This window comes from Lycium barbarum, chromosome 6, assembly GCF_019175385.1.
Source record: "Lycium barbarum isolate Lr01 chromosome 6, ASM1917538v2, whole genome shotgun sequence".
NCBI classification, from domain to species: Eukaryota; Viridiplantae; Streptophyta; class Magnoliopsida; order Solanales; family Solanaceae; genus Lycium; species Lycium barbarum.
The window spans coordinates 106641437-106667572 of NC_083342.1; the positions used below are offsets into that span (position 1 = coordinate 106641437).

General features: G+C 33.8%; 1 protein-coding gene across 1 annotated transcript in view; it reads right to left on the bottom strand.

The window, feature by feature from the left end:
- Positions 1 to 231: 231 nt before the first annotated feature.
- Positions 232 to 26136, bottom strand: part of LOC132644339 (uncharacterized) — a 34934-nt gene continuing 9029 nt past the window's right edge. The window contains exon 2 of the mRNA XM_060360934.1: positions 232 to 500. Coding sequence (XP_060216917.1) covers positions 232 to 500 — 269 coding nt within the window. The remainder of the gene's footprint in view (positions 501 to 26136) is intronic.

The window sequence follows — 26136 nt, forward strand, 5'->3', positions numbered from 1 at the left end:
ATCTTATCGAGTTGACTCGATGCACTGAAATTGTAAAAAAATATTTACAATACCGACGGTGCAACAAAATTCTACACTATCCATATATATATATGTAAGTTTAATTCATTTTTCCTATCTCTTGATGCATAGAATTATTTATACAGCATATCCTTAATGTTACATTAAAAGTAGCCACAGTAGAAGACAGAAAGAGAAGACAGTTTTAACTCTTTTTAAATCTCCACCTCCTCAACATCCACCGCCTCCTCCTCCACCTCTACCTCCACAGCCACCGGCGCCTCCACCACCACCACCACCATCTCTGCCGCCACAGCCACCACCTCCACCCCAACTGCTCGTCCCTCCAGCAGTAGCCCCTAGAATAGCCATTCCACCATGCCTCATTGCTGTGTTATTCCTGCGTGCAATTCCACCCCTTTCAACATCATGGTTCCCTTGGTGGCTTGTTTTCTTTCCGAAAATTTTGAAAAGACAACCCAAAATCAAAAATATTATGGCTGGAACGACAAAGAATAAGAGTACAATGACATATGGTTTCATGTTCTGAAAACTCGTTAATTGGTATTCAGCTGAAAACTCTTTCTCATGCTTTTATAGCATCACATTGCGTGACCAAGATACTGCAACTTCTAACTTTTCTATACGAGTTTAATTTGCTGAACAAGTCTTTATAAGATTTGGAAACTAGAAGGAAATTCTTTACAGTAGACTCTTTGCACCTTTAACAGTTTTTAGGTCTGTAATTATATTGTCTTATTGCTCTATCCATAAAATTACACGAGTAAGGCTATTTTTCTTTGCGTAGACCAAGACTTTATTTACTGAGTCGACATAATTTTGATGTTGTAGTTGAGTAGAAGAGAAGAAATATAGCAGTTTGTTTGAATCTTTCTCTTGCTTAATCCATGCGTAGTACTTAGTAGATGCATGAAATTGTTTTATTGAAACTAGTTAAGAGTTATGAAATGAGTTATTGTCCATAATATACACTAGCATAACTTGCCTTTTTCTCTACTTTTGAAATGTTTTATGCGACGTTTTGCATAAAACATTGAAATCATACGTAAATGGACAAAGGAATTCAAAACAAATTAAAGCAAAGAGGTAACTACCATTTGAGAACATGGAACAACTGACAATTTTGCGGAGGGACTCTTCTGTGATCAGCTTCCATTACAAGAGCTACTAGAAGCTTGTTTGTGATAGCGAAATAGTGATAAATTACAAATCTAAAACTTTTGAAACATTCCAGTTAAGGGTGTCAACCGGTTTGAACCGGAACCGGACCCGCAACCGGTTATGAAACCGGCTGGTTTCCGGTCAAAAAACCAGTACCTGATACCGGTTCCGGTTTACCGGTTTGAAACCCCAAACCGGAACCGGTCCGGTTCAAAACGTCCAAAACCTCTTTTTGTTTTTTGTTTTTTGTATAGTATATGTATATTATAATATTTATTAGTATATTGTAGGTATATTTACATATGTTGTATAAGTTTATAAGTAAAGTTTGTATATTTACTGACTAACAGGCTAACAGCAAGTCAGCAATACAGCATATACGTGTATATATATATATTAAGTTATACTACATATACCTAAAATATAGTAAGAATATACTTATATATATCAATATACTTAGGTTATATAACTTACATATATATATATATATATATGTATGTTTAAGTTATATGTATCTCATAATAAACTTAAACATATATATATATGTTTAAGTTTATTATGAGATACATATATATACATATCTTACATATACATATATATACATACATATATATATATGTAGATATATATATATATATATATATATATATATGTGTGTGTAAGATATGTATATATATGTTTAAGTTATATGTATAATATATATTATAAGTATATTCTTAGTATATTTTAGTTATTTTTTAAGTATATAACTTTCTAGTTTTTAATTTAAGTAGATGTACCATGTATATTATATATATATATATGTTTAAGTTATATGTATAATATATATTATAAGTATATTTTAGTTATTTTTCAAGTATATAACTTTCTAGTTTTTAATTTAAGTAGATGCATCATGTATATTATAAGTATATTCTTAGTATATTTTAGGTATATTCCTAACTTAATATAAGTAAAAATATGAACACAGGTAAATAGAAGAAAGCTCAATGAGCTATATATTTTATTCATTCTTGGATAATATTTATTTGCAAGTTGTAGTTTTTTTTAACTTGCAAATAATACATGAGTTGCAAAGAAATAGCAGAATAATAAAATCACCAATTCTGAATCATTTGATTAATTTCCCCCATATCATATTCGGCCATGGAGATATCTTCAAAGTCTTCCATTTGGTCCGGTCCACTTGCTATCAAATCTTCAATCTCTTTCTCTTCGCCTTCCTCCGCTTCTAAGTTTTGGTTGCGTCGCTCCGATCTAATCCAATCGCGAATGCACACTAGTACTTGCAAGCTAAAGCCGGATAATGAATGTCTATGGTCTCCAAGTTGTTGTCTTCCCTGGCTAAATGCACTCTCCGAAGCCACGGTTGATACTTGAACCGTAAAGATATCTCGAGCCATTCTTGAGAGTATCGGATGACTTGCCTTGTATTTCTTCCACCATGCTAAGACGTTCAGCTCATCTAGTTCCTTGATATCCACATTTGGCTGCATCAAATAAAAGTGATATTCATCAAAGTTTGCATTACAAGAAGGAGTTGGATGTGAATGTAAAATTTTTAAACCCGACAAGCCCTTTTTGCTACTTTGAGAAGTAGTAGGGCGTGGAGCAACGGGTGTAGCATGTTCTTCCAAACTAGAATAATGAGTAAAAACTTTTCTAAACTCATCATCAATAGCGGTTTCGGCTTCAGCTAAAGATGGTTGAACTCCCTCTTCAATTTCTAAAAATGTATAAATTTGACCAACCAATGCTTTAGTATCACTTTTAAACAAGGATTTAAAAGAGAACCCAATATAAATAAAGTTGGGATGGGAAAAAAATACTTCTTAAATTTTGTTGTCATATCAAAAATAGCCGCTTGATAATCGGGTTTATATTTATATTCTTGTAAAACTCTAGCTATTTCTGCTAAGTAGGCTAAAATTTCGATTACCGTGGGATAGAATAGTCTAGAAAAAGCAAGAGTTGCATTATAAAAACTTTCTAAGAGTTCAACACATTCCTTAACATCTTCCCAATCCGTAAAATTTAACCAATCATCACTATTAATATTATATTTGTTGTATGGGAATCCTATACTCATATGCTTGTTGTAGCATAATGTAAGTGTAGTTCCACCTAGTCTCAATTTCTACTTAAATTTTCCTAGGTCTAAGGTTATTTTCCACACAAGCATTCTTAAAATCCCTAATTCTTCCCCTATTAGCATTACAAAAAAGAAACGCAACTGCGTTCTAACTTTTTGAATAGAATCGTCAAAACGCATAAGACCATCTTTAACAATTAAGTTTAAAATGTGACAACTACATCTTACATGAAAAATATTTCTTAGTGGAGGGTTTAGTTCTCCTTTTAAAAGACCAATCGCCTTTGTATTATTAGAAGCATTATCTAAAGCAATACAAAGTGTTTTTCTATAAATGTTAAAAAATCTCATAATAGTAGACATTGAATCCGCTAAATTTTTTCCATCATGACGACCTTTTCCTTCATCATATAAAAAAACTATAATTCTTTTTTGCATAACCCAGTTGTCATCAACCCAATGACATGTAATAGCAAAAAAATCTAACTTGTTAAGACTAAGACTCAAATCAGCGGTAAGAGAAATATTACAATTTAAAAAATTAAATACATGGCGCAAATAAAATCTATATTTTTTTATACAAATCTATAACATCCGCTCTACAAGTACTTCTAGGAATACCCTCAAATAATGGATTATAAAAACGTTGAATGTAAGTAACAAACCCCAAACCCGAAGGAAAGGAAAATGGTAAACAATCATAAGCTACCATTTTAGCTATTTCTACATGCTTTTTTTTCTTGTCATACTTAAAATTTTTACCGGTTCGTGGGTCTATCGTCATTTGAATACCCCCACATTTGAACCCGTTTGCTCTCCCCAAACATCCATATGTTTCTTTCTCATATGACCATTTAGTGTACCCGTTCCACCATCCTTACTAGTTTCTTGCTTAAAAGTAAATATTTGTCCACATAAGATACATTTAGCGGTTCCGGTTTTCCTATCCTTAGTCATAAATTTTCAAATTTTAGCGGTTGCCTTACGAGTTCTAGGCGGTTTGTCTTGTGTATGTGATTGTGCAGGACATGTATCTCCTATGGGATTTTCGGGGGGTTGTGTTTCATCATCATCAATTTCATTAAAAGTATCGGTATAATGTTGTTGCATTGCCTCATGACCTAAAAGTGGATTATTTCCACCAATATCAATACCTAAATTAGGTGTTTCTTCCACAAATGTTTCCTCATTAAGCCCACGCCTAACAATACCACTACTACCGGCACCACGTCTAAATCTCTTCGCCATTATTAAATATAATTAATTTAAATCACACTCAAATAAATCACAAGAAAATGAATTGCAACAAATTAAATTGCTAGAATTAAATTGCGTAAATTAAATTGCGAAAAATAAAGATAGAGTTGGAACGAAGGTACCAAATTGCCGGACTAATTTCCAACAAAGTGAAGGTAGCTACAATTGCAAATCCACCAAAGCTACTTCGGATTATTGTAAAATCACCAACTCCACCAACAATATTATAATTGCAAAATTAATAATTGAAACTATAATAAGACTTTATAATATTTATTTGAGAGAAATTTAAAGTGGCTAATTGTTGCAAAGTAACTATAATTGAGAGATTGAGATTTGAGAGAAAAAGAAGAGTGAATTGGTGTGGATTAAAATGGAAATGGAGAGGGGTTTATATAGGGGTGGGGGATGGGTTAAAGTGTTAAAAAAAAAATTTGGGGGGTTGGGGGGGAAAAAGACTTGGGGATCGTTTGGCAACGGCCATTTTTGCAAATGGACCGTTGCCCAACGGTCCAATTTGGGCCCAAAGCCGCAACGGCTACATAGTAACAATTTTTTTTTTTTTTTTTTTTAAATTTCACCGGTTTATCAGTTTCGGTTTCAAAAAAATTGAAATCGGACCGGTACAAAATAAACGGTTAACCGGTTTGAACTGATAAAACCGGACCGGTTGACGGGTTTAATTCCAGTCAATACATTTATCTAATATATATATATATATAATATTTTAAAAAACGTACAGATGAGAATAATAATAACGATGAGAATGAGAAGAATTCAAACATTAGACCGAAAATAGATAAGTAATGACATAAGATTGTTTTCCTGTCGAATATTACACGACTAACTTTCTTTTTTATGAAGAAATTGCACGGTTTGTCTTTCAAATGAGTTGGTCTTTAATTTTGTACGTCAAAATCGAGCTTATGCCAACGGGGCATAAGTTCTTTAGATTCGGCTACCCTCCAGTGCCAATAATCTCCAGTTCCTCCAGTGTTATTCTAAAATTTCAACACGTGTCTCATTAACAAATCAATGGTTCTGATTTATTTTACCAACCACTGTATTTTAACCATAGTTACAGAGTAATGTTTATTAGTTTTCTATCCAATAATTTAAGCCCAATTACCACTCCGACTGGTGAAAGCCCGAAACTTGCCGAGAATACGGCCTTTTGCAAGCTTATGTTTGTTTCTTAATAATTGATCATACCGAAAAAATTACGTAATCATGGAATTACACAGAGAATCTGTAGAAAAACAAGTCAAACTAGAAGGGGCAAATCAAAATGGAAATTTCAAATTCTTAATGGAATAAATGCTGGGTTTGCTTCCACGAAATGAACAATCGATCGTGAGAGAAATGAAATTGAGGGTCCTCAACACTATCAATAGGAATCCATGACAAAGTCAAAGAGCATCAATCAGTATGATTGCTTTCAAGTCAATAGATTAATTAGTTGTCATATTTAGATTTCACACTAGACAAGTGAAGTTATGGTTTGGAAGAAGAACTCGTTCAACAAACTTTTTTTTTGATTTGTGTGTGCGCAGTGATTGATAGGACAATTTTTTACTTGTAAAGGAGCCACATCCACAAATGAACTAGGCATGGTGAAGCACACCTTGTTTATGGAGAACGTGAAGAAGTGAGATATTTCGGCTGACCAGAGCAAAGCAGATAAAATCTGACAGTAAAACAGAGGGAGAGATATGCGTGAGAAAACTATTAACCATGATTTAGATGTTTCAGTCAATACATAGTAAATCAAAACCATTGATTTGTTAATAGGACACGTGTCAAAATTTTGGAATAGCACTGGAGGAACTGGAGATGATTGGCACCGGAATCCAAGTTGTTTAAGGATCTGACATAAGTTGTGCAATATTATGATGAAAAAATATAAAGAGATTTTTACTCACTAAATCAGTTGTTATATCCCATTTTAATCGGGTTAAATTAGAAGTATAATATATTGGTGATTTCTCTTTTTGTTTATTTTAAGGAGTCGCCACCTAATTATTTATGGTGAATTAGGACACCTAAATTGATTAAAGTTATTTTAAAGTTAACTCTGTTTTAAAAGTCTGCGAAACTTAAGATTCTAGGTAAGGGTTCAATTAGTCTAAAGGGAAGGTATTAGGCACCCTTTAAGACCCATTAACAATGGTTAACCGACCGGACTTATGATTAGTTAGGCTAAGTGTAAATATAGTATTATAGAAAAGAACGTAGCTTTGTAAATGTGGCTAAAATTGTAGATAGACATGTAAAAATGCTATTAATAATTTGTATAAAAGAGTACTTCTAATGCTATTTTGAAAACACGACTTATAAATGTTGTTAAGGCTTTAAACGAAAGTATAATAGTGTTGTTTGAACTAATACTTGTAGAGAAGATTCAATAAACGTGAACTTTAGATAAAAAATTATTGTATGAATATTGCGATGTAGAAAAATCTAGACTTGTTTTTGTAAATAGGACGCAAAAGGAAGTGAGTTTTCTTTCTCTTTTATTAGCTTTATTTAACTAAAATATGCATAATTCTTGAAAATGTATTCATAAAATATATTTGGATTTATATTTACATATATCTGAAAAAATATATTACATTACAATATGAGTTCTAGAAAATTGTTTGTAACGTGAACTGTAGAGCAAGAACGGACATGGAACATACATTTTAATTTTTCTTGAAATGTTATAAAGAAGTGTTCTTGAAAATCAATAACAAGAAAACAAATGAATCTTATGGAATTGATTCATTTTCCTTAAATTAACTACTCATTATTAAACTAAACCCCACTAATTTGCTAAAGTTCATCTAAGTTAGGAAAATAAAATAAGATAAGATGTTAGTCATACAAAGCAAATAAAAATACACAACAATAAAAATAAGGAAGAGAGTAAAAGAGTAAATGGGTTCGGCCCATTTATTAAGGCCCAACTGCTGCGAACTGTTCATGCTATTGGGCTTCGGCCCAGATTTTTTATGTATTGCTGTAGACAGGGGCTGGACACGAGAGGAGTCATGTTGGGTTTTTAACCCAACGCCAAATGCGGAAGAAGACGAGTCCAAGGGACTCGTATGCGGTAGTCATGCATAAAAACGAAAGAAAAGGATTAGTATGTGACCAATAGATAGGGTTTAAAGATATGAAATGTAGATTTAAAACAGACCAGCGGATTATGTATGCTATGTATATTTGAGTATATTCAGTGTATGTACATTCATAAGATCTTAGTCCCTTTTTAAATTAGTGCATTTTCCTTAATCGAATCCCTTCACCCAATCAGTCTCGGCTAATGGCGGGTCATATAACAACATTCCAACTTTAAAACACATAGCGCAATTTGGACTTAAAACTTAATTCTTCAATGAGAATGTGGCACAACCAAACTAAAAATTTCCAGAATCCAAGCAATGTTAAACATTCAAAAATTCAATCAAAGCTAACTGAACGGAAATCCGACCAAAACAGAACACAAAGCCGAACACTTAAGACATCAAAAAGACATAGAAACAGAAAACTGAAGATGGCAGGATGGTGACAGAAATGAATTATCAATCCCTTAAGTTAGTTTGTCTTGAAATTGCCACAGCAAATGAATTCTACCAAAAGTAAAGGAAGACACAAGCTTGAACCTAGCATATAGACACTTTAAGAAGAGCATCTTAACTGGAAAGAATAAAAGTGAACCACTACCAATGCAACATTTAATTAGCAAGTGAGGAGAATTCTTCATACTGTCATGTTAAAGAAAGGAACTGAAGAAAAAGGAGGCTAAGTTGTTTCATGTTCAATATTATTAGAAACCAATTCTTCCAAGGAGTTTAGACATGCACGAAAATGGAACAAGGATTGAACTTTTTAGACTAAAAAAAAAACTACTTTTAGCATTAGAAAATCTTAAGACTAGCTGAATTAAGGATAAGGACTTAACTAAAATAAGACTTAGAGGAAACATATGTTAACGTTCTGTCAAGTAACAAATACTACAACAAACTTCTCATTCAAATTAAAAGAAAAGGCCAACTACTTCTTTAGTTCCTAGGCAAGAACAGAAAGCAAAATCTATGAACCATGATTAAAGAGACATCACCGTTGCAGATTTTAGAGAAATGAGCACTACATAAAGCTGATGTTTCACGAAATAAGGAAACTAAAAAAAAAACATTACGCTTGCTACAACAGCAAAGTCAGACCTTTTACTGAAATAGGACAAACTATTCAAACAAAGGAACGCGAGATCAAATACTATAAATTGTAGGGCAGAGCTAAACTGAAGCAGAAAAGGGAAAAGCACACATGATGTGGCTGTGTTTAAACAGCGGTGATATACCAAGCGAGTTCAGTTAATTGTACTAATGGGAAAGCTAAAGTGAACTCAACAGCAACATTTATTACCCTGTCATATAAATCCTTACAGCTGATTAATAAATGTCGTTACAAAAGAAATCAAATTCAAGTGATCAAGTAAACCGGATTTTGATCCTTTTACAAATGATGATACAAGTTTTTGAAATAAGTATAGCCAACATGAATCCTACCAACTTAAACGAATTCTAAGAGAATGTAGAAAATACAAGTCTTTGAAGCAAGCGTTGCAGAAATGATATGGTAAATTAACCTAAGTCTCAAACTAACCATTTCGACATTAATCCTATCAACTTAAACAAACAGTCATGACTTTGTATACCAAATAAAATCAACAACCAATATCGACATGTCGTATAATCATCTCATCATACCTAAACCCGAATATATATTCATAACCAAATACGTTATTTAGAACAAATAGAGCAAAGAGGGACAGTGCCGATCTACTTTAATCACATACACAATATACCTAAGATATACACACCGCGGTGTGTATATCAGATGTATATCGAATGTATACCTTCTTCTTACCTTGATAACCCACTGTATATCTTACGTATATTCGGCTTTAAATAGGTTCTAAGTCCTGGAAATTTAGTCTTAAGCATCCTAACTACAATAGACATCTTTCAAATTCAATTAACGATTATCATCCTATCCTAACAGCTCCCAAACATCAAACAAATAATACGACAACAAAGAAAGTATATAACTACTAAAGATGGCAGAATAAATTAAATTTTTAACTAAAACAGAAAATAAAGATTACAAGCGATAAATGTGTCGAGGTTTACCTTTTTTGTGCGCAATGAACTGAGGCGTCGAGGCCTCGAATCTATTCTCTCGTATGGACAGATTCGAAGCTCGAATTGAAAATTAAAATGTCTTTGTTGTAATTAAAGTTCTTTTGTCGAGCAGTGACGAAAGTTGATTGAATTGTGAAAACTTAACTTTTCAACACAAATCTCATAACAGAATGTATTTTTCTGATTTGAAAAAAAAAGTGTTCAGGACCAGATTTTTTGAAAACTAAAAGAAAACCCAAGACTTTAGAAAATTGAAATTTGGTCAGAACTTGTTGGAGATTCGAACGTTGGAGGAGTTTTGGGGTTCAAGATCTTGTTTCTCAGGGGTTTTCTGATCTGTCAAGATATTATTTTTCAGGGATTTCCGGTCTGTTTATCTAAAGTTGATTCGGCTTTTTGCTCCAGAAAATCCCCCTCTAAAACGATTCAACTAGGATTACCTTTATAGGGTTTCATTTGTATTAAAGTAAAGAGAGGAGCGTGGGAGAGAGACGAAGGAGCGGGGGACAGTGAGGAGTGGAGGAGACAGAGGCGTGGGGGGACAGGGGGAAGTGGGAGAGAGCGTGTGAGGGAGACGAAGGGAGCGTGGAGAGAGAGGGAAAGAGGTGCGGCTGAGGTGAGAAAGAGAGGGGATTAGGTTTTTTTTTTTTTAGGGATAAATATTGGGCCGGGTCGGGTGATATGGTTGGGCTGGACCGGGTAGTTTAGGATGTGGGCTGATCTGTTGGGTAGGGGGATAAATGTGGGCTGATTATTTGGGGCCTGATTTGGCTGAAATTGTTGATCCTTCCTCCTTTATTTAATTATTTTTTTAGGCTTCTAATTTAATAACTAGTACAATATATACTATATGAAGACAATTACCAATTACTATGTAGAAAAAATAAGGATTTAACAAAGTGTTGTCTTGTAATTAATTTAACGAGTCCAAACCCGAAAATGAAACGATGACGAACCATTTAAAATTTGTGATAAAGTAATGCTCGTAATGTTGAAAGTAAAATAGTGAAAATTAATAGTAGTAGCAATAAAAAATAAAATAGTGAAAATAAAGTATTTTGCTCGTCAATAAATTTAGAAATCCGAGTAAATAAAATTAAATAAAGGAGGGACAAAATTGGGTGTCAACATCAGTTAGTAAGAATTATATGCAAGAATAAAATATCTTTTTAAAAGTAACAAATATAGCATTTTAAAAAGAAAAATAAATAAATACAATAATAAATTCCATTTGAAGTTAATCCTCTCCATTAATTAATAAGATCTATTTTCATCAATACACTTTTACTTATTTACTCTTTTCTCTCTCTTTCATAATGTTTTCTCTCTCCCCCATTTCTGATACTTTTTCTTTAAATTTTTTTTATGCTGACAATTTTTTTTAAAGAATCATTAATACATTTCAAGTATATTATAATGTAACTATTTTATATTATGCTTATATATCACCAATATATTATATATATGTTGTTCATACATTTATTATACCGAATATACGGCTTGTATATATACAATATTTTATATAATGTTAATATTCCATCAATAGTATATATTGTTCATACATTTATTATACCAGATATACGAATTGTATTTATAGTATAAACTTAATTACAATAATATATATTTCACATATACTATTGTTAAAAATTATTTTTTCAAACAGTAATTTTTTTAAAATTCTAAATTAAATCTGTAACACGTATAGATAATGTGCATTCTCCAAATTTGTATTCACATTAAAAGAAAATAGATATGGGACAATTAGTCCACCCTTTCTTTAGAAATAAAACAAATTAAATTAGCCTGCATTCAATTCGAGTCCGCGACTTAAGTAGGCTAAAAAGTAACATTTGGAACCAAAATAGTGGCAATATAAAAAAAGTAACAAAACTAGGTTCTGCGCACGAAATTCGTGCGCAATAGGACCAAACTGCAAATTTTCAGTAAATTCCAATTGCGCATGAATTATGTGCGCAATAGGGGTTACATAAAAATCCCAGCCCCTTTATTCATTGGCCAATGCTTTTTAAAATTCACGTTTTTTCCGTACTTTGACTGAAGATTAGTCATGTTTCAAAACGCCGGAATATCAATATTTTATATATAACATTTTTTTTTTTGCGTACAATAATGTCGGCTCATTGCATCAAGTATACCTATACGTTTGGATCGTTGTTTTAGGAGTTGTAAAGTGCCCCGAAATAAGTTTTGTTTGTTTGGAAACTTGTCATCTTTAAGTTTAATTGTCATATTTTTTAGGGTTTTGATCTAAGTGTTTTATTATTTAGTCAAATCGAATGTACAAATAAAAATAGTTTGATCTACCTTTAATTTTTTATATTATGTTGTTATTTTATTTTATTTTGCTATGTCTTTTGTGTAATCCGCATTTCTTTAATGTAATGTGTATTTTCTATTATTTGGAATTTTGATATCTTTATGTTTAAATATTATATTTGAATGTACAAATATAAATATTTTATTTAATAATAATTCATCCAATACGATAGGTTTATACTAATTCAAAAATAATTCATTCCATTAAATTACAGTACTAATTCAAAGCAATACAATACTAAACTACAATAACAATACAATCTTCAAGTTCTAGAGGCTCTATTACTTCGAGACGTGCTTGTACCACCACGGCCTTGTTGCCCACACGAACGCTTGTCATGGCCATATTGCTTAGATGTAGAGCACTTGCGAGAGTAAGTTCATTCACTAACATCCATTTGATTGGGTTTACGACTCCGTGAGTTCATATCCAAATTTCCTGATGTAATCCTTTTTAGCAACCATCGAAAACGGCTCGCTTGACCAATAAGCTTCATTACCAAGTGGGTGGAATTGACCGGAATATTGGGTGTTTTTTTTAAGCCGCCTCAATCCTCTTAAAAAAAAAGAGTTTTCAGCCGCCCAAATCCTTTTAAATATTAGCTTTTTCAACAGTTATATTTTTCTTGATATAGGGTGAAAAATAGAAAAATCATTTCTGTTTGCTTTTGCCCCTGGCATTGGTTTGAATCCGAGTGATACAAATTCGGGGTTTGGTAGTGTTTTCGAGGATGGATCGAAGATTAAAGCCCCACTTCGCTGCACCCGAAAAAGGTCCGTAGTCATCCTGTCCTTTTTACTTTGCTTGCATGTTCTTTTCTTTCGTGTGTCGATGTGTGTTTCTTTGTCGTTTCAGTCAATTTAGTGTGTTCATGCATGTTTTGTAGTTTCAGTTAATATAACTTCAGTTAGTAGCTTAATAGTATGGGTGTATGTTCGAGTTTAATTGATTGCGGTTTTAATAGTTGATAATGCTGGTATATGCATATCCCAGCCTAGATTGATGTTAGTTTCAGCTGTGTTTGGATGACTATATTGATAATGTTTGGTTTAATCTAGTAATAAGGGCCTGCCTCGCTTAGTTATACGATGTCGTTTAACTTAAATTGGGGGTTTAGATATGCATATAGGAGTTTGAATCGAAATTCCTACCTGACCTTTAAAATGTTTTAGTACTGCAATTTAGGAGTGTTCATATGAGTCTTTGTATTCAATATTATCATTAGCATGCTCGAAGTATATTTAGTCCTTGTTTTACTTGAATGTTCAAACTGTTCTCATCTCTTAAGTAGTTCATAAGGGCTTTGGATTTAACAAGACGCTAAAATAAGTTTTATTTAAAACTGGTCGAAATGGGATCTCTGTATGCAAAAAATGAACTTGTAAGAATCTATTTGGATTTCACATACCTCTCTTTACCTAGTCCAAATATAGACATTGCATAGAATTTGTCTCATATTGAGTTAATAAATCCTAGTTCTTTAAAGAGCATTCTATCTTCTCATATTTATTTGAAATCTGGTAGACATCAGTGATGGTTTAAGCTATCAATAGTTGCTTGCTTAAACTACTTTGCATCTGTTTGGGAAATCCCTAAATTTGAGTATAAAACATGTCCTTGTAATCATGTAATCCTTCCTCCTTTAAGTTGTTGTTTTTTTTTCTAGTAGTTAACTCGTTATGCTCTTTAATTGCTATTGAATTGCTTCTTGGTAGTATTAGTATTAAGTATGCTTGATATGTGTTTAATTGTTGTTTTTTTTAGCTTAAACATGTTTAGGGTATATTTAGCTGCCTATAGTTAATTGTGTTAATGTTATTTTAGGCAGGATTGATATGTGCGTAGTTGCTGTTTAGTTAAGTTGCTGCTCTATTTAATTAATTTAGCTTAAAACATGCCAAATGGTTAAATATTTGCTAGATATTTCTCTGTAAATGAGTAGCTCAGCTTGATTAATGTACATGTGGCTGCTAGTTTAAGTTATTGGTCATTCTTGTCTAATCATGTTTGGTAGTTGCTAGTTCAGGGACATTGGTCCATGCACAAATACTGTTAAAGCATGTCTATAAATGTCAATCCCCAGTTTAGCTTTGATTGCTTTTAGTTGGTAGTTTACTCCTTTTTCCATGTTACACTGATCTGCTTTTGGTGTTAACTCAGTTTAAAAACCATGTCCAAATATTATATTTCTTGTTTAAGCTTAGTCTTATGCTTTTATAGTCCATTTACCTGCTTATGTTTGACATATTGATGTATCGGTTTGGCTGGTGTGACCATTAGACATGATTTAGTTGGACCTAATATTATTTGAATGGACCATAAGTTATCTGTGATTAGTATGAGATTTGTCAATTGATTGGGTAATACAGCAGGATTGAAAGAAAATTATTGTTTGATTTTGAAACTAGGTAATAACTTATAAGTGGTTGGTAGTTTGTACGTGGAACGTTGAAGGACTTAGTTTAAAAAATGAGACTCAAACCATCCATTGTATTGTTTGGGCTTGAACATTCTCTCTAAGTGTTCTATTATTGTGTTATGTGCTAATTCAATCTACATACTTAGTTTCTTTATTTAGGCCTTAGTCTTTTATTATATACTGATCCTTTTCCTTTCGTTTTTATACATGACCATCGCATACGAGTCAGAGAGATTCGTTCTTCTTCCGCATCCGGTGTTGGGCTAAAAGCCCAACGTAATTTCTCTCGAGTCAGCCCCATCAGCCCAGCCGCAGCAGTCTAAAAAAATTCTTACTGGGCCGAGGCCCAACAGCAGCAAACAGATCCCACAGCCCCCAAAGTGGGCTGAGCCCATTTAATCACATTTGTTCTTTATTTTGTGTACTTAATTTTGTATTGCACAACTAACACGTTAATTTGTTTGTCTTTTTCTTAGCTAGAGTGAACCTTAGATGAATTAGTAGGTTTAGTTTTAGTGATGGGTAGTTAGGAAGACTAATAATTAATGCCACAGGTTTCATTCTCTTCTATTTATGTTAAAACTATTTATAGTATTTACAATATTTATTTTCTTAGAATAATTGATTTTTCAAAATAGTATGACTACATATTTTGAGCTAAGGGAATCATATTTTATTCTTACTATCTTAATTGCAAAACATCACTAATACGCAAATATAAATTCAAGTATATTTTATAAATCACTCTCCAAGTTTTGAATCAATCACACATATTTTTAGCTAAGTTAATAAGAAATAATAAAAGTGATAAAAAGGAGAAAGAAAACTTCCTTTTGAATCCTATTTATAATAAGCCTAGAGTTTATTTTTACATTGATATATTCATAATTTAGCCAAAGTTCAAAATTGCTAAATCTCTTCTTAAAAACTATAATTCATAGGCAAATTATTCTATTTTCTACAAATCTTATTTCTGAATAGCATTACTATATTTTTCATTTAAGGCCTTAGCAATATCTTTAAGTTATATTTAGCCTTTAAAATCTTCTTTTACGCAAATTATTATATCTTCTACAAGTATTATTTTAAATAGCATTGTTATACTTTCATTTAAAATTTTAGCAGCATTCACAAGTCTCATTTTTTTAAAAGCATTTCCTTCATGCGAATTACTAATATTTTTCTACAAGTTAGTTTAAATGGTGTTATTATATTTCCTTTAAAACCTTAATAATATTTACAAGCTATTTTCTTAAAATTTAAGCATTATATTTAACCTGAATTAATTAACCTAAGTTTGGCCGGATAACCGTAGTTACGGATTCTAGAGGATGCCTAACCCCTTCCCTTTAGGATAATTAGAACCCTTACCTAGAATTAAAATTTAAGCAGACCATTAACGGGGTTTAGTTAGCTTTACCTTAGTTAATAATTAGGTTCCCTAATTCACCTTAAAATCAATTGGGTGGCGACTCCTTAAAATAAAGCAAAAATAGGAATCTCCAATATGTTGTACTCTGCTTTGACCCGGTTTAAATGGGGTATAACACTAACCTTTTATCTTATTTTTGTTTTCTTAGCTTAGATAAAACCTAGCGGAATACATGGGAATAGTTTATGATAACAGGTAGTTAGAGTTCGAGTTTGCCTTAGAAATAATGTATTTAAAACAATTTAGAATTTATGATAGTTGAATTTAGAACACCTATTTTAGTGGGCTAATGGGGAATTTACTTCGGTAATAAGGGAAATGTTTTGGTTCCTTCATGACTCTAGGAAAGCTTTCTTTTAATCAGATAGGCTAATTGGACATTATATCGGTATAGTATAGAAAATACTTTGGTTCATGTTATGACTCTAAGAAGGCTGTTAATCGAATAAGTTAAATTGGGACGCTAGTTTGATATAATAACAGAAATATTTTAATTCATTTTGCGAAGTATTTAGTATATCTTTGAAAGAAAATGGGCTTTATTTCTGTATAATAACAGAAGTATTTTAATGCATCTTTTGAAAGAAAAATAAGTTTTCAATGTTTCGAAGCCTTCATTCTCGCCAAGTGCCTAAATTAACCAAGAAAGGTCTATTTATAAAATTATTTTTCAAATTTGCATTAGCCATCTATCTATCTTATCTGGTCATTTAATATATTTTTAAGCTGTTAAAATCAATTAATACCTAGTCATTGAGTTGTTTCAAATATTTATAAAACGTTGCACAATCCCGCATTTTCTTTAGTTTACTTATAACTAAGGTCTTTTATGCAAATTATTATCTTTTCTACAAGTCTTATTTTAAATAGCATATTTATATTTCCATTTGTAACCTTAGCAACACTTACAAGCTATTTTCTTAAATATTTAAAATATTATATTTGCATTTTTTAGCCTTAATTAATTAACCTAAGTTTGGACGGTAACCGTGTTTAATGGATCTTAATGGATGCCTAGGACCTTCCCATTAGGATGTCTAGAACCCTTACCTAGAATCACATTAATTAAGTAGACCATTAATGAAGGTTTAGTTTAACTTTACCTTAGTTAATAATCAGGTGCCCTAATTCACCATTAAACAATTAGGTGGCGACTCCTTAAAAATAAACGAATAGGGATCACCAATATGTTGTACTCATACTTTGACCCGTTTAAATGGGGTATAACATTCCTCATAAACGGTATGCATGTTTCCACCCTTACCATTGTAATAACCCGTTCTGACTTCATACACACGTTGAATGGGGTCATACTCGGTCATTTGGTGAAGCTCACATTTTTTTCTATAATGCTCCATCTTATTGAAGGGCTTTGGCATCCATGTCCCGCCTTCGGCTAATATCGCTCTGGCCTGGCCTTGTCATAACCACAAATCGCTCCACAACCTGCTTGAAAGTCATTCTCACCATTGCGGTGACAGGTAGTCCCCGAGCAGATTTCAGCAAGCCATTGAAAGATTCTGAGGTGTTTGTTGTGAGCATGCCCCATCTGCCTCCATCAGCATGAAGCGTCCATTTTTCAATTTCGAGATTCATCAACCAAACGTATGCGGGTTCACTAACTGCCCTGATCAAATTCATTTTTGCAGCCCATTTTCTTTGTTGATGCTCCATCGCAGCCCCCCACATCAATTTGTTTAGACTGTCATTGTGAAACTTTGTTTGCAAATTTGCCTTCAAGTGCCTTAAGCAATAGCGATGGTAAACAAGGGGAGGTTGCCATCCCGACAAATTATCCATATTGTGCAATATGCCTTTATGACGATCAGACAGCACGCATATGCCCATACGATCCTTAATAACATGAGTCTTCAAATGGGTCAAAAAGACCCCCCATGTGTCGTTGTTCTCGTTAGCGATAATTGTGAAAGTAAAAGGGAATATTGACCCATTGACATCCATTCATACTGTAATTAGGAGCTTGATGTCGTATGCACCATATACATGCGTGCCATCTATGGATATCACTGGCCGGCAGTGAGCAAACCCATCAATATATGATTTGAATGTCCAAAATACGAAGTTGAAAATTTTACCCTCTATAAGCCGCCACTCTACAACAGTATCAGCATTAAAATGTTGTAGAGCCGCTATATACCTTGGTAGCGATTGAAAAGAGGTATGCCAATTTCCAAAGATCATCTCAAAAGCGCGTCTACGCCCGAGAAATCACTTTCTGTTGCTTATAGCTTTACCATATACGGTTTGCACGTTTCTAATGCAATCTTTGATGGGGATCCTGCACAAGTTTAAACAAACAACATTTAGTAATGATCTTTTAATTGATATAAGACATATAATGTACTAGGTAGGATAAGTTACCTTGGCGTTTTGGCAACGTCTTTAAGTAACCCTTGAGCAATCATGTTTGTATCTAAATTAAAATGATCTGCTCGATTGTCTCCCATATCACAAGTGTGTTTTTGGCGGAATTTTGTGATAGCCTACATACCATCAGCCTTAAAAATTCCCCAAAGCAATCACTGAAAGCCTTGATACCGTCGTCTACAAACTAGTTATTGAGTAACTTGTTGGGATTGGAGTGTTGAGATTTTCCAAGTCACGAACAAAACGTTCTAATTCGGCAAGCTGATGTGACCATTCTCTGCGTAAACCGCAATAATATTCTCGCGGATCTGAATATTTCACACTGCAGAAATCATCATTACGCTCTATTAGAAGGTGGAGATTTAGCTTGTCTAGTTTGAAATCATTGTTATTGTCACACCCCTACCAGGAGTATGACGGGCTCCGACCTGTAGGCCGGGAACCACCCGACTTATCTGTTACTTTGAACATTATAAACCATAACTCAAAGAACACCTGTACGCAGAAAAGGCCCAACATAGGAATATCCGATCATTCAGCACATAGGTTCATATGCGGACCAACAAGGTCGCCACAACATAACGTATATCATAAAGCCGTCAAGGCTAATAGTTGTTGACACCCAATTTTGTCCCGCCTCTCCTCCGAAATACCTATTTACGCTTCTAATATTTTGGCAAATCTAAAAAAAATGTATTTATATTTTTACTATAATTATTAGTTTTTATTAATATCAGCATTGCATTATGCTATTATTATTATCTTTTATTACCATTTCTACTACCATATTATCATTTTACCAGCTTATGCACACACATCGCATTTGTCTTCGCGTAATTTAATAATAGCATTTACTTACCGTTGAATCTCAAATATATTATCGCCCGGCTATTACGACGTCATTTTATTTTCATCTAAATATTAATAAACACATACTTTATATTAGGGGGTATTTTAGCACACTCAGTATATGATTAATTTAAAACGAGTCTCTTTAGAACCCGTATTATTTTCGGGTCAATTCATAAAATCAGCCCACATTTTAATTCACCCCAGCCCAAAAAATAAATATCTCAGCCCATATATTTTCAGCGCACCACATCCAATACCCGACCCGACTCGATTAGCCCATTCCCTTATTTTTTACCCTAATCCCTAATCTCTTTCTTTCCTCTTCCATCAGCCGCCTCCCCCGCTCCTCTCTTTCATCGTCATCATCATCTCCTCTCCACCTTCTCTCCCACACCCATGCCTCTGCCGCCCCACTTCCCTCTGCCTCTCCACTCACCTTTATCCCCCACGCTCCTCTGCCTCTCCACTCATCCTTGTCCCCCGCTTCTCTCTCTCTACCGCTCCTCCTTCTCTCTTTCTTCAACACAAAGCAAAACCCTATAAATAGTGGCAGGTTGAATCGTTTGAGGAGGGTTTTGAAAGCCTTGGAATCGCAGAAATCCCCTAAGAATCACAGTTCTTGAACCCCAAAAACCCCCTATTTTGTAGTTTTTTTTCGGGTCGCAAGAATCCCCTGAAGACAAAAGTTCTGAAATAAGTTTCATTTGAAATCCCGTTTATTCTCTGAGAAAACAAGCTCTTCAGTAGCAGAAATTCCCTCTTGGAAAATATCAGTTCTTTAGCAGTGTTGTTGATATCAAGTCAAAATCTAAATCGTTTTCTTTTGTTCTGTTTTTTTTCCCTTGGCATCCGTTTGGATTCGAGTGTAAACAATTCGGGATTTGTGTTATTTCGAGTTAGATCATCGAAACCCCGCGCCCCACTTCGCTGCACTCGAAGAAGGTAAAAAGCTTCCTTAGTTGAATTTATAGTGTCTTGGTATGTTTATGTATGTTGACGTTTGTTAATGTTGGATTAACTGTTAGTGTAGCATATTAATAAGATTAGTATTAGAAGTTTGTTTAATTTCATACAAAATTCTTAAGTGTCTGCATGTTGGTTAGTGATTATTATGGTCTAAATTAAGTTAGTTTAGCATCTGTTTATATTGGTAAGTCCGATTAATTACTAGCTTTTTGATTAGATTTTATGTTCAGTTGTTAAGTAGCAATATTTGTATTTGGTCATGTTTAATGGTCATTCATACCGGCAAGACAGTTGAGTAGCAGCAACTTGAGTCATTAGCATCTCTATGAAACCCCTTTTACTGTTAGCTATCCTCCATATTGATATGATTCCTCGTTAATTCAATTAATCATGAGCCTGTCTAGCTGAATATTAATACAAGTCCATAGTTAAATGATTTTATGTTAATATAAGTCATATATGGTTAGCTCGTTAGTTTTAGAATGATGTTTGCTTTAGTCTAAGGTCAGTAAACTTCATATTTTTCTTATCTTCCAGTTCTAGTATGTAGTTTGTTTCTATGCTTAATTTGCTGTTTAGCTCAACATATCGTTAGGATGTGTTCAAATGCTTGTATGACGTAGTTTGTTATTTCATTTGTTTGTTTGGTGTCAGTGTACTTTCGTTCTGTTTTAATTTAGTTTAAGATATTTTTGGGATGCTCTTGATTAAGGTTTAATTTGCTTTATACTTGTGGCAGGCCTGATAGGTTTAAATCTTGCTTATGCTTAATCTTAATAAGTTTTCTTTCAACCTGTTTTGGCTTCATGTTTGGACAACCGAATGAATAATTTAAATGTGGGATTGATTGGACATTGCTGTTTGCTTATAAGCTCTTTTTTTTTTTTTACTTTAGGCAGCTGCTATTTGGCTAAGTGTATATTAGTTAAACATTGGTCTGTTTTCTTTGTCACTTAATTTAATCTTTGATTAATCATATTTATACCCTTGTAATTAAGCAAGCATGTATGTATATGTGTGTGTGTGTGTTATTTGAGTAAGTTGAAGCCCATGACAGTGTTGTTTTCCTTTGCTTAAATTGGTTCCTCTGAAATTGAAGCATTTTTGGTGCCCTGCTACTTCACTCGTTATATACCCTTGCCATCAGACAAGTTTCTGGCAGTATGTATTCATGTTTAATTTGGTTTAACTCCCAGTTGGGTAATCGGTTATGTGTTAGCTTATTTGACTTGAGAAACTGTGCCTCTGTCAATATTGTCTGGCCATTTTAGTTATTTAAAGTTTCAAAACCCTCATGTTTCACTCATTTTTTATTTTGGTCCTTACTATATGTCCTATATTGCCTCATATGAACTTACACTGCATAAACTCAACTTGTGTAACCGTGTGTGTCCAAGTAACTTAAGTATTACTTGTCCTTCATTGCTTGAGTCTAAACCTATCTGAAACTATGATTTTTTACTTAAAAATGGCACCTGAGGTCCTTCATGTGTTTAAACTATCTCACTTTCTTAACTACATGTACACATGCCATCTAAATTAAGATTTATTGTCTTAAACTGAACCTTTTCCTATCTAACTACTATTAAAAGTCTTAAGGTCCTGCTGGTTTCCCATAATCGCAGTGTATATGCTGTGTGCTTTGTGATCATTCATGCCTTGTGTTGTTACATTTCTGCCCCTGTAGCGATTCATTCAAAGCTCTGCATAACCTGTAGCTCCTCAACTTCCTTTGCTGAGCCTCACACTTATAGAACTTAACTGCTTGAATCTTGTATGCTGCCCTTTCAATATTGACAGTTCTCTCAATTTGCATTACTTGAATTTCGGCATTTTTATGACCTCTAACTTACCAAAACTAGCTATTGAAGTCTCTTGCCTGTTAAACCATTCACCCATCTCAACATCTAGTCTTTTTCACTTAATGTTCTTGAACTATATGAGATGCCCATGAATTCCCCTGCCTTAATTTGGATTTCATCAGTTTGAACACGACCATACTCTCAATCCTGGGCATTTTTTTCGGTACAGATCAGTTTGAGATCTGGTTTGAATTAGAAAACCAGTTTGTCTGTAACTGCTGTCCCCCCATTTATGACATAAAATGCTTTGTGTTCTGTTTGTTTACCCCTGTAAGTAATGAAATTGAAATGCAGATTTAAGTATTATCGTAGGCTATAAAACTGCAGTTATTTATATACGTTGAAGCTGTTTTAATTAAAACACACGATATGTGGCTATCCGAGGTTCTATCCACGTCTGAGTATTGTCTCGCTTAGATCGTAATTTGCCGTGCCTGAATCATATATACGTGTGTATGTTGCTGGTATACCTTCGCTGAAATGCATTAGATATACACAGAATATATACAATCTACTGGTCTGTTTTGAATTTATATTTTCATGGCCGACCTGTTGAATTTGTATTTTTACATCTTCGTCGATTAGATACTAATCCTTTTCTTTCGTTTTGTGCATGACCATCGCATACGAGTCCGAGGGACTCGTCTTCTTCCGCATTCAACGATGGGCTAAAGCCCAGCGTAATTCTCTCGAGTCAGCCTTGTCAGCCTTTATCTGCAGCAAAACAAAAAGGAACGGAAATTCTGGGCCAAGGCCCAATAGAATGAACAGTTCTCAGCAGTCCAAAATGGGCTGCGCCACTGTTCACAGCAGCCCCAAAATGGGCTAAGCCCATCTCGTTACCTTTCTTTTTCTTTTTACACATTTGTTTTATGTTGCTGCATTTAACTTGTATTATGTGACTAACTTTTATTTTTTGTTTTATTTAGCTGAACTTTAGCGAATTTAGTGGGTTAGCTTTAGTATAATAGGTATTAAATTTAAGAGAGAAACTCAATTAATACCATAAGTTTCATTTTCTTTTATGTTAAAATTATTCATAGTATTTATTATTTGGAATAATTGATTTGCAAAATGGCATAAGTAAAAGGGAATCATATCTTTTTATCCTAAACATTTCAAAACGTCACTAATATGCAAGTATAAACTCAAGTATATTTTATAAATAACTCTTCAAGTTTGAATCAATCATGCATATTTTAGCTAAGCATAATTAATGAGAAATAATAAAAAGAGGAAGAAAACTCGTTACCTTTTGCATTTTATTTAAAAGATAAGTCTAGATTTCTCTTAAAAAGCTTCTATCTATATACAAATCACTATATTTTGCAAATCTCATTTTTAAAATAAAATTATCATTTAAAGCTTAACAACATTTATAAGTTTTATTTTTGAGTGGACTACCATGTGTTTCTTCAAGTTAGTCTAAATAACATTACTATGTTTTCCTTTTAAAACCTTAATAACATTTGCAACCCGTTTTCTTAAAATTTAAGCATTATATTTAATCTAAATTAATTAACCTAAGTTTGGTCGGATAACCGTAGTTAACGGATTCTAAAGGATGACTAACCCCTTCCCTTTAGGATAATATAGAGCCCTTACCTGGAATCACATTGGTTAAGCAGATTATTAACGGAAGTTTAGTTTTAACTTTACCTTAGTTAACATCTAGGTGTCCTAATTCACCGTTAAATTAATTAGGTGGCGACTCCTTAAAACAAACAAAGTAGGAATCACCAAAATGTTGTACTCTAATTTAACCCGGTTAAAATGGGGTATAACAACAGTAAAGTATCAAGAGCTCAAAATAAAGCCGACAAGGCCACTAATATATTATACAATAATATGAACCGGTGGAGCTATAAAACATCCAACTGTACACACACGTCTACGAGCCTCTACATAGACTTTAAATGATCATAAGGACAATACCAAATTGACTGCAGCTCAGAAGTAAGTGGAATGCTCCTGAGAATCCACTGATAGAACACCTACGGGTCTGATCCGTCTCCCTGCCTACCTGCGGGCATGAGGGCAGCGCCCACAAGAAGAGGCGTCAGTACGAATAATGTACTGAGTATGTAAGGCATGAATAACAACATAATATAGATATGAAAGGAAACATTGATACGCCCAAATTACACCTTTAATATCAGGAGTAAGCGGTCGTTGTCAAATATAGAACCCAACAAGGTTGGGGTCGAATCCCACAGAGAATACGCTGAAGAAGAATACTTAATAAGTGTAACACCCGACTGTTAGTCTATATTTTCAGGGGAAGGGTAATATAATAAAAGTTTGATTGTAGTTTGTTCATTAAAAACTGAGAATGGTTATAGAATGTAAACAATTGGTAGATGGGGCTAAGGTTGTGGTTCAAATGGAGAGTAATACGATTGGGTATCAATTCAACTTATTTATATGCCTAGGTGCGTTAAGCCAAGGGTTACGTGATTCTTGCCAAAAGTTTTCCAACCAAATCAACAAATTTCATCCTAGGCTTTTCCAAGCCCTAGAATGTTTCCTTTAACAGAACTCCCATGTAGCCTCAACTAGCTTTCCTATTCCTACCTCAAGCTATTAGATGGATTTAATGACCCAAATTGTTGCTATTAACTCTTTTCCTAACCTCTACTTTCTTTTCCAAGCAAAGTAATGGTATTAAGGCACAAGTAATGTTGTACACCATCACAAGACATTAATGCTTGAAGAGCTAATAGAAAACACCACTAGCATATAAATGTAGTATGAATATGAAACCCAATCACATAACTAACACATTTGATCCCACAACCTTAGTTGGAGGATTAGCTACTAATATTCATTAAAGATAAAACAATCAAGTACAATGTATGCATAAATCTTACAGAGGTGTTGGATGGAGAAGATAACAAAAGCCAAAAGAATCTCTTAAATACTTCACCAACCAACAATAAATGAACTCCACCAGAGTTTATGCTAAAAACTGCAGAATAAATAATCCAAAACCCTAGACAATCTATTTATAGCATGTCCAAAACGGGAACAATTTCCAGACAAAAATGCCCCTGTGCACCAGATGCGTCTCGCACATGGTGTCGCAAGTGCAACATGCGAGTCGCATGTTGCACCAAACCATCGCATGTGTGACAATCTTAATCGTCTGTTGAGCAGCATATGCGACATCATATGCGAGTCGCATGTGCAACATGCGACTCGCATATGGTGTCGCATGTGGTGTCACACATGGTTTCTTCTTTCGCCTCTTTCTGTCAGCAGATGCTGCATCACATGCGATTCGCAGGTAGCACATGCGACTCGCATGTGATGCCATTGTTCAGTTCAGCTGACTTTTTGGTTCGTTTTCCTTCATTTTGCTTCAAGTTACTTCCGGCACATGTTATTCTGCAAATTGTCACAAAAACACGAGAAACGACATCAAAAGTACTTGGGGATGTGCAAAAGACTAAGTAGTTGGTGTCGAATATCGCGTAATTTCACGACTCATCAAACATGGAATAAGAGAGATAACCTGTACATCTGGATGTCTCATAAGGCGGTGTCATGCATGCTTAGCCTTTTAAAATAAATAAATTATACATATATATAGTACCATACCCGACCATTAAGGCTCGGTGTCATATATATAGTACCATGCCCTGCCATTAAGGCTCGGTGTCATATATATAGTATTATGCCCGACCATTAAGGCTCGGTGTTATCATCATTAGCCCGCGTCCAGGGCAATATCATAACATGCCCACTGCAGTGGTGTGCACATCTACGTGCCATGACCGGCTGACTATAGTGCGGCGCGGTGTGAGAAAATACATACATATATATAAAGCATGCATGAGAGCCCAATCAAAAGCCACAACTATATCGGAGTGATGTAAGGTCGATAGCCTCTGATTATATTATGGATCAATCATCATTGTTTATCTCACCTTGGAGGAACAATTATTATAAGGTGATATCAACAACAATGAATAAAATCGAGAAAATCATGAAATAAGCTCAATAATTTCATAATAGCATTAAAATCATAAGCTTTGGAATTTCTAGAATTAAGTTCTTCATCATCATGTTCATCATAGAAAACATCTTATATTTAGTATCATAAGAAGCCTTTAAGAATCATGAGCTTATAACTTTTGTAAGTAAGAAGGTTATGAAA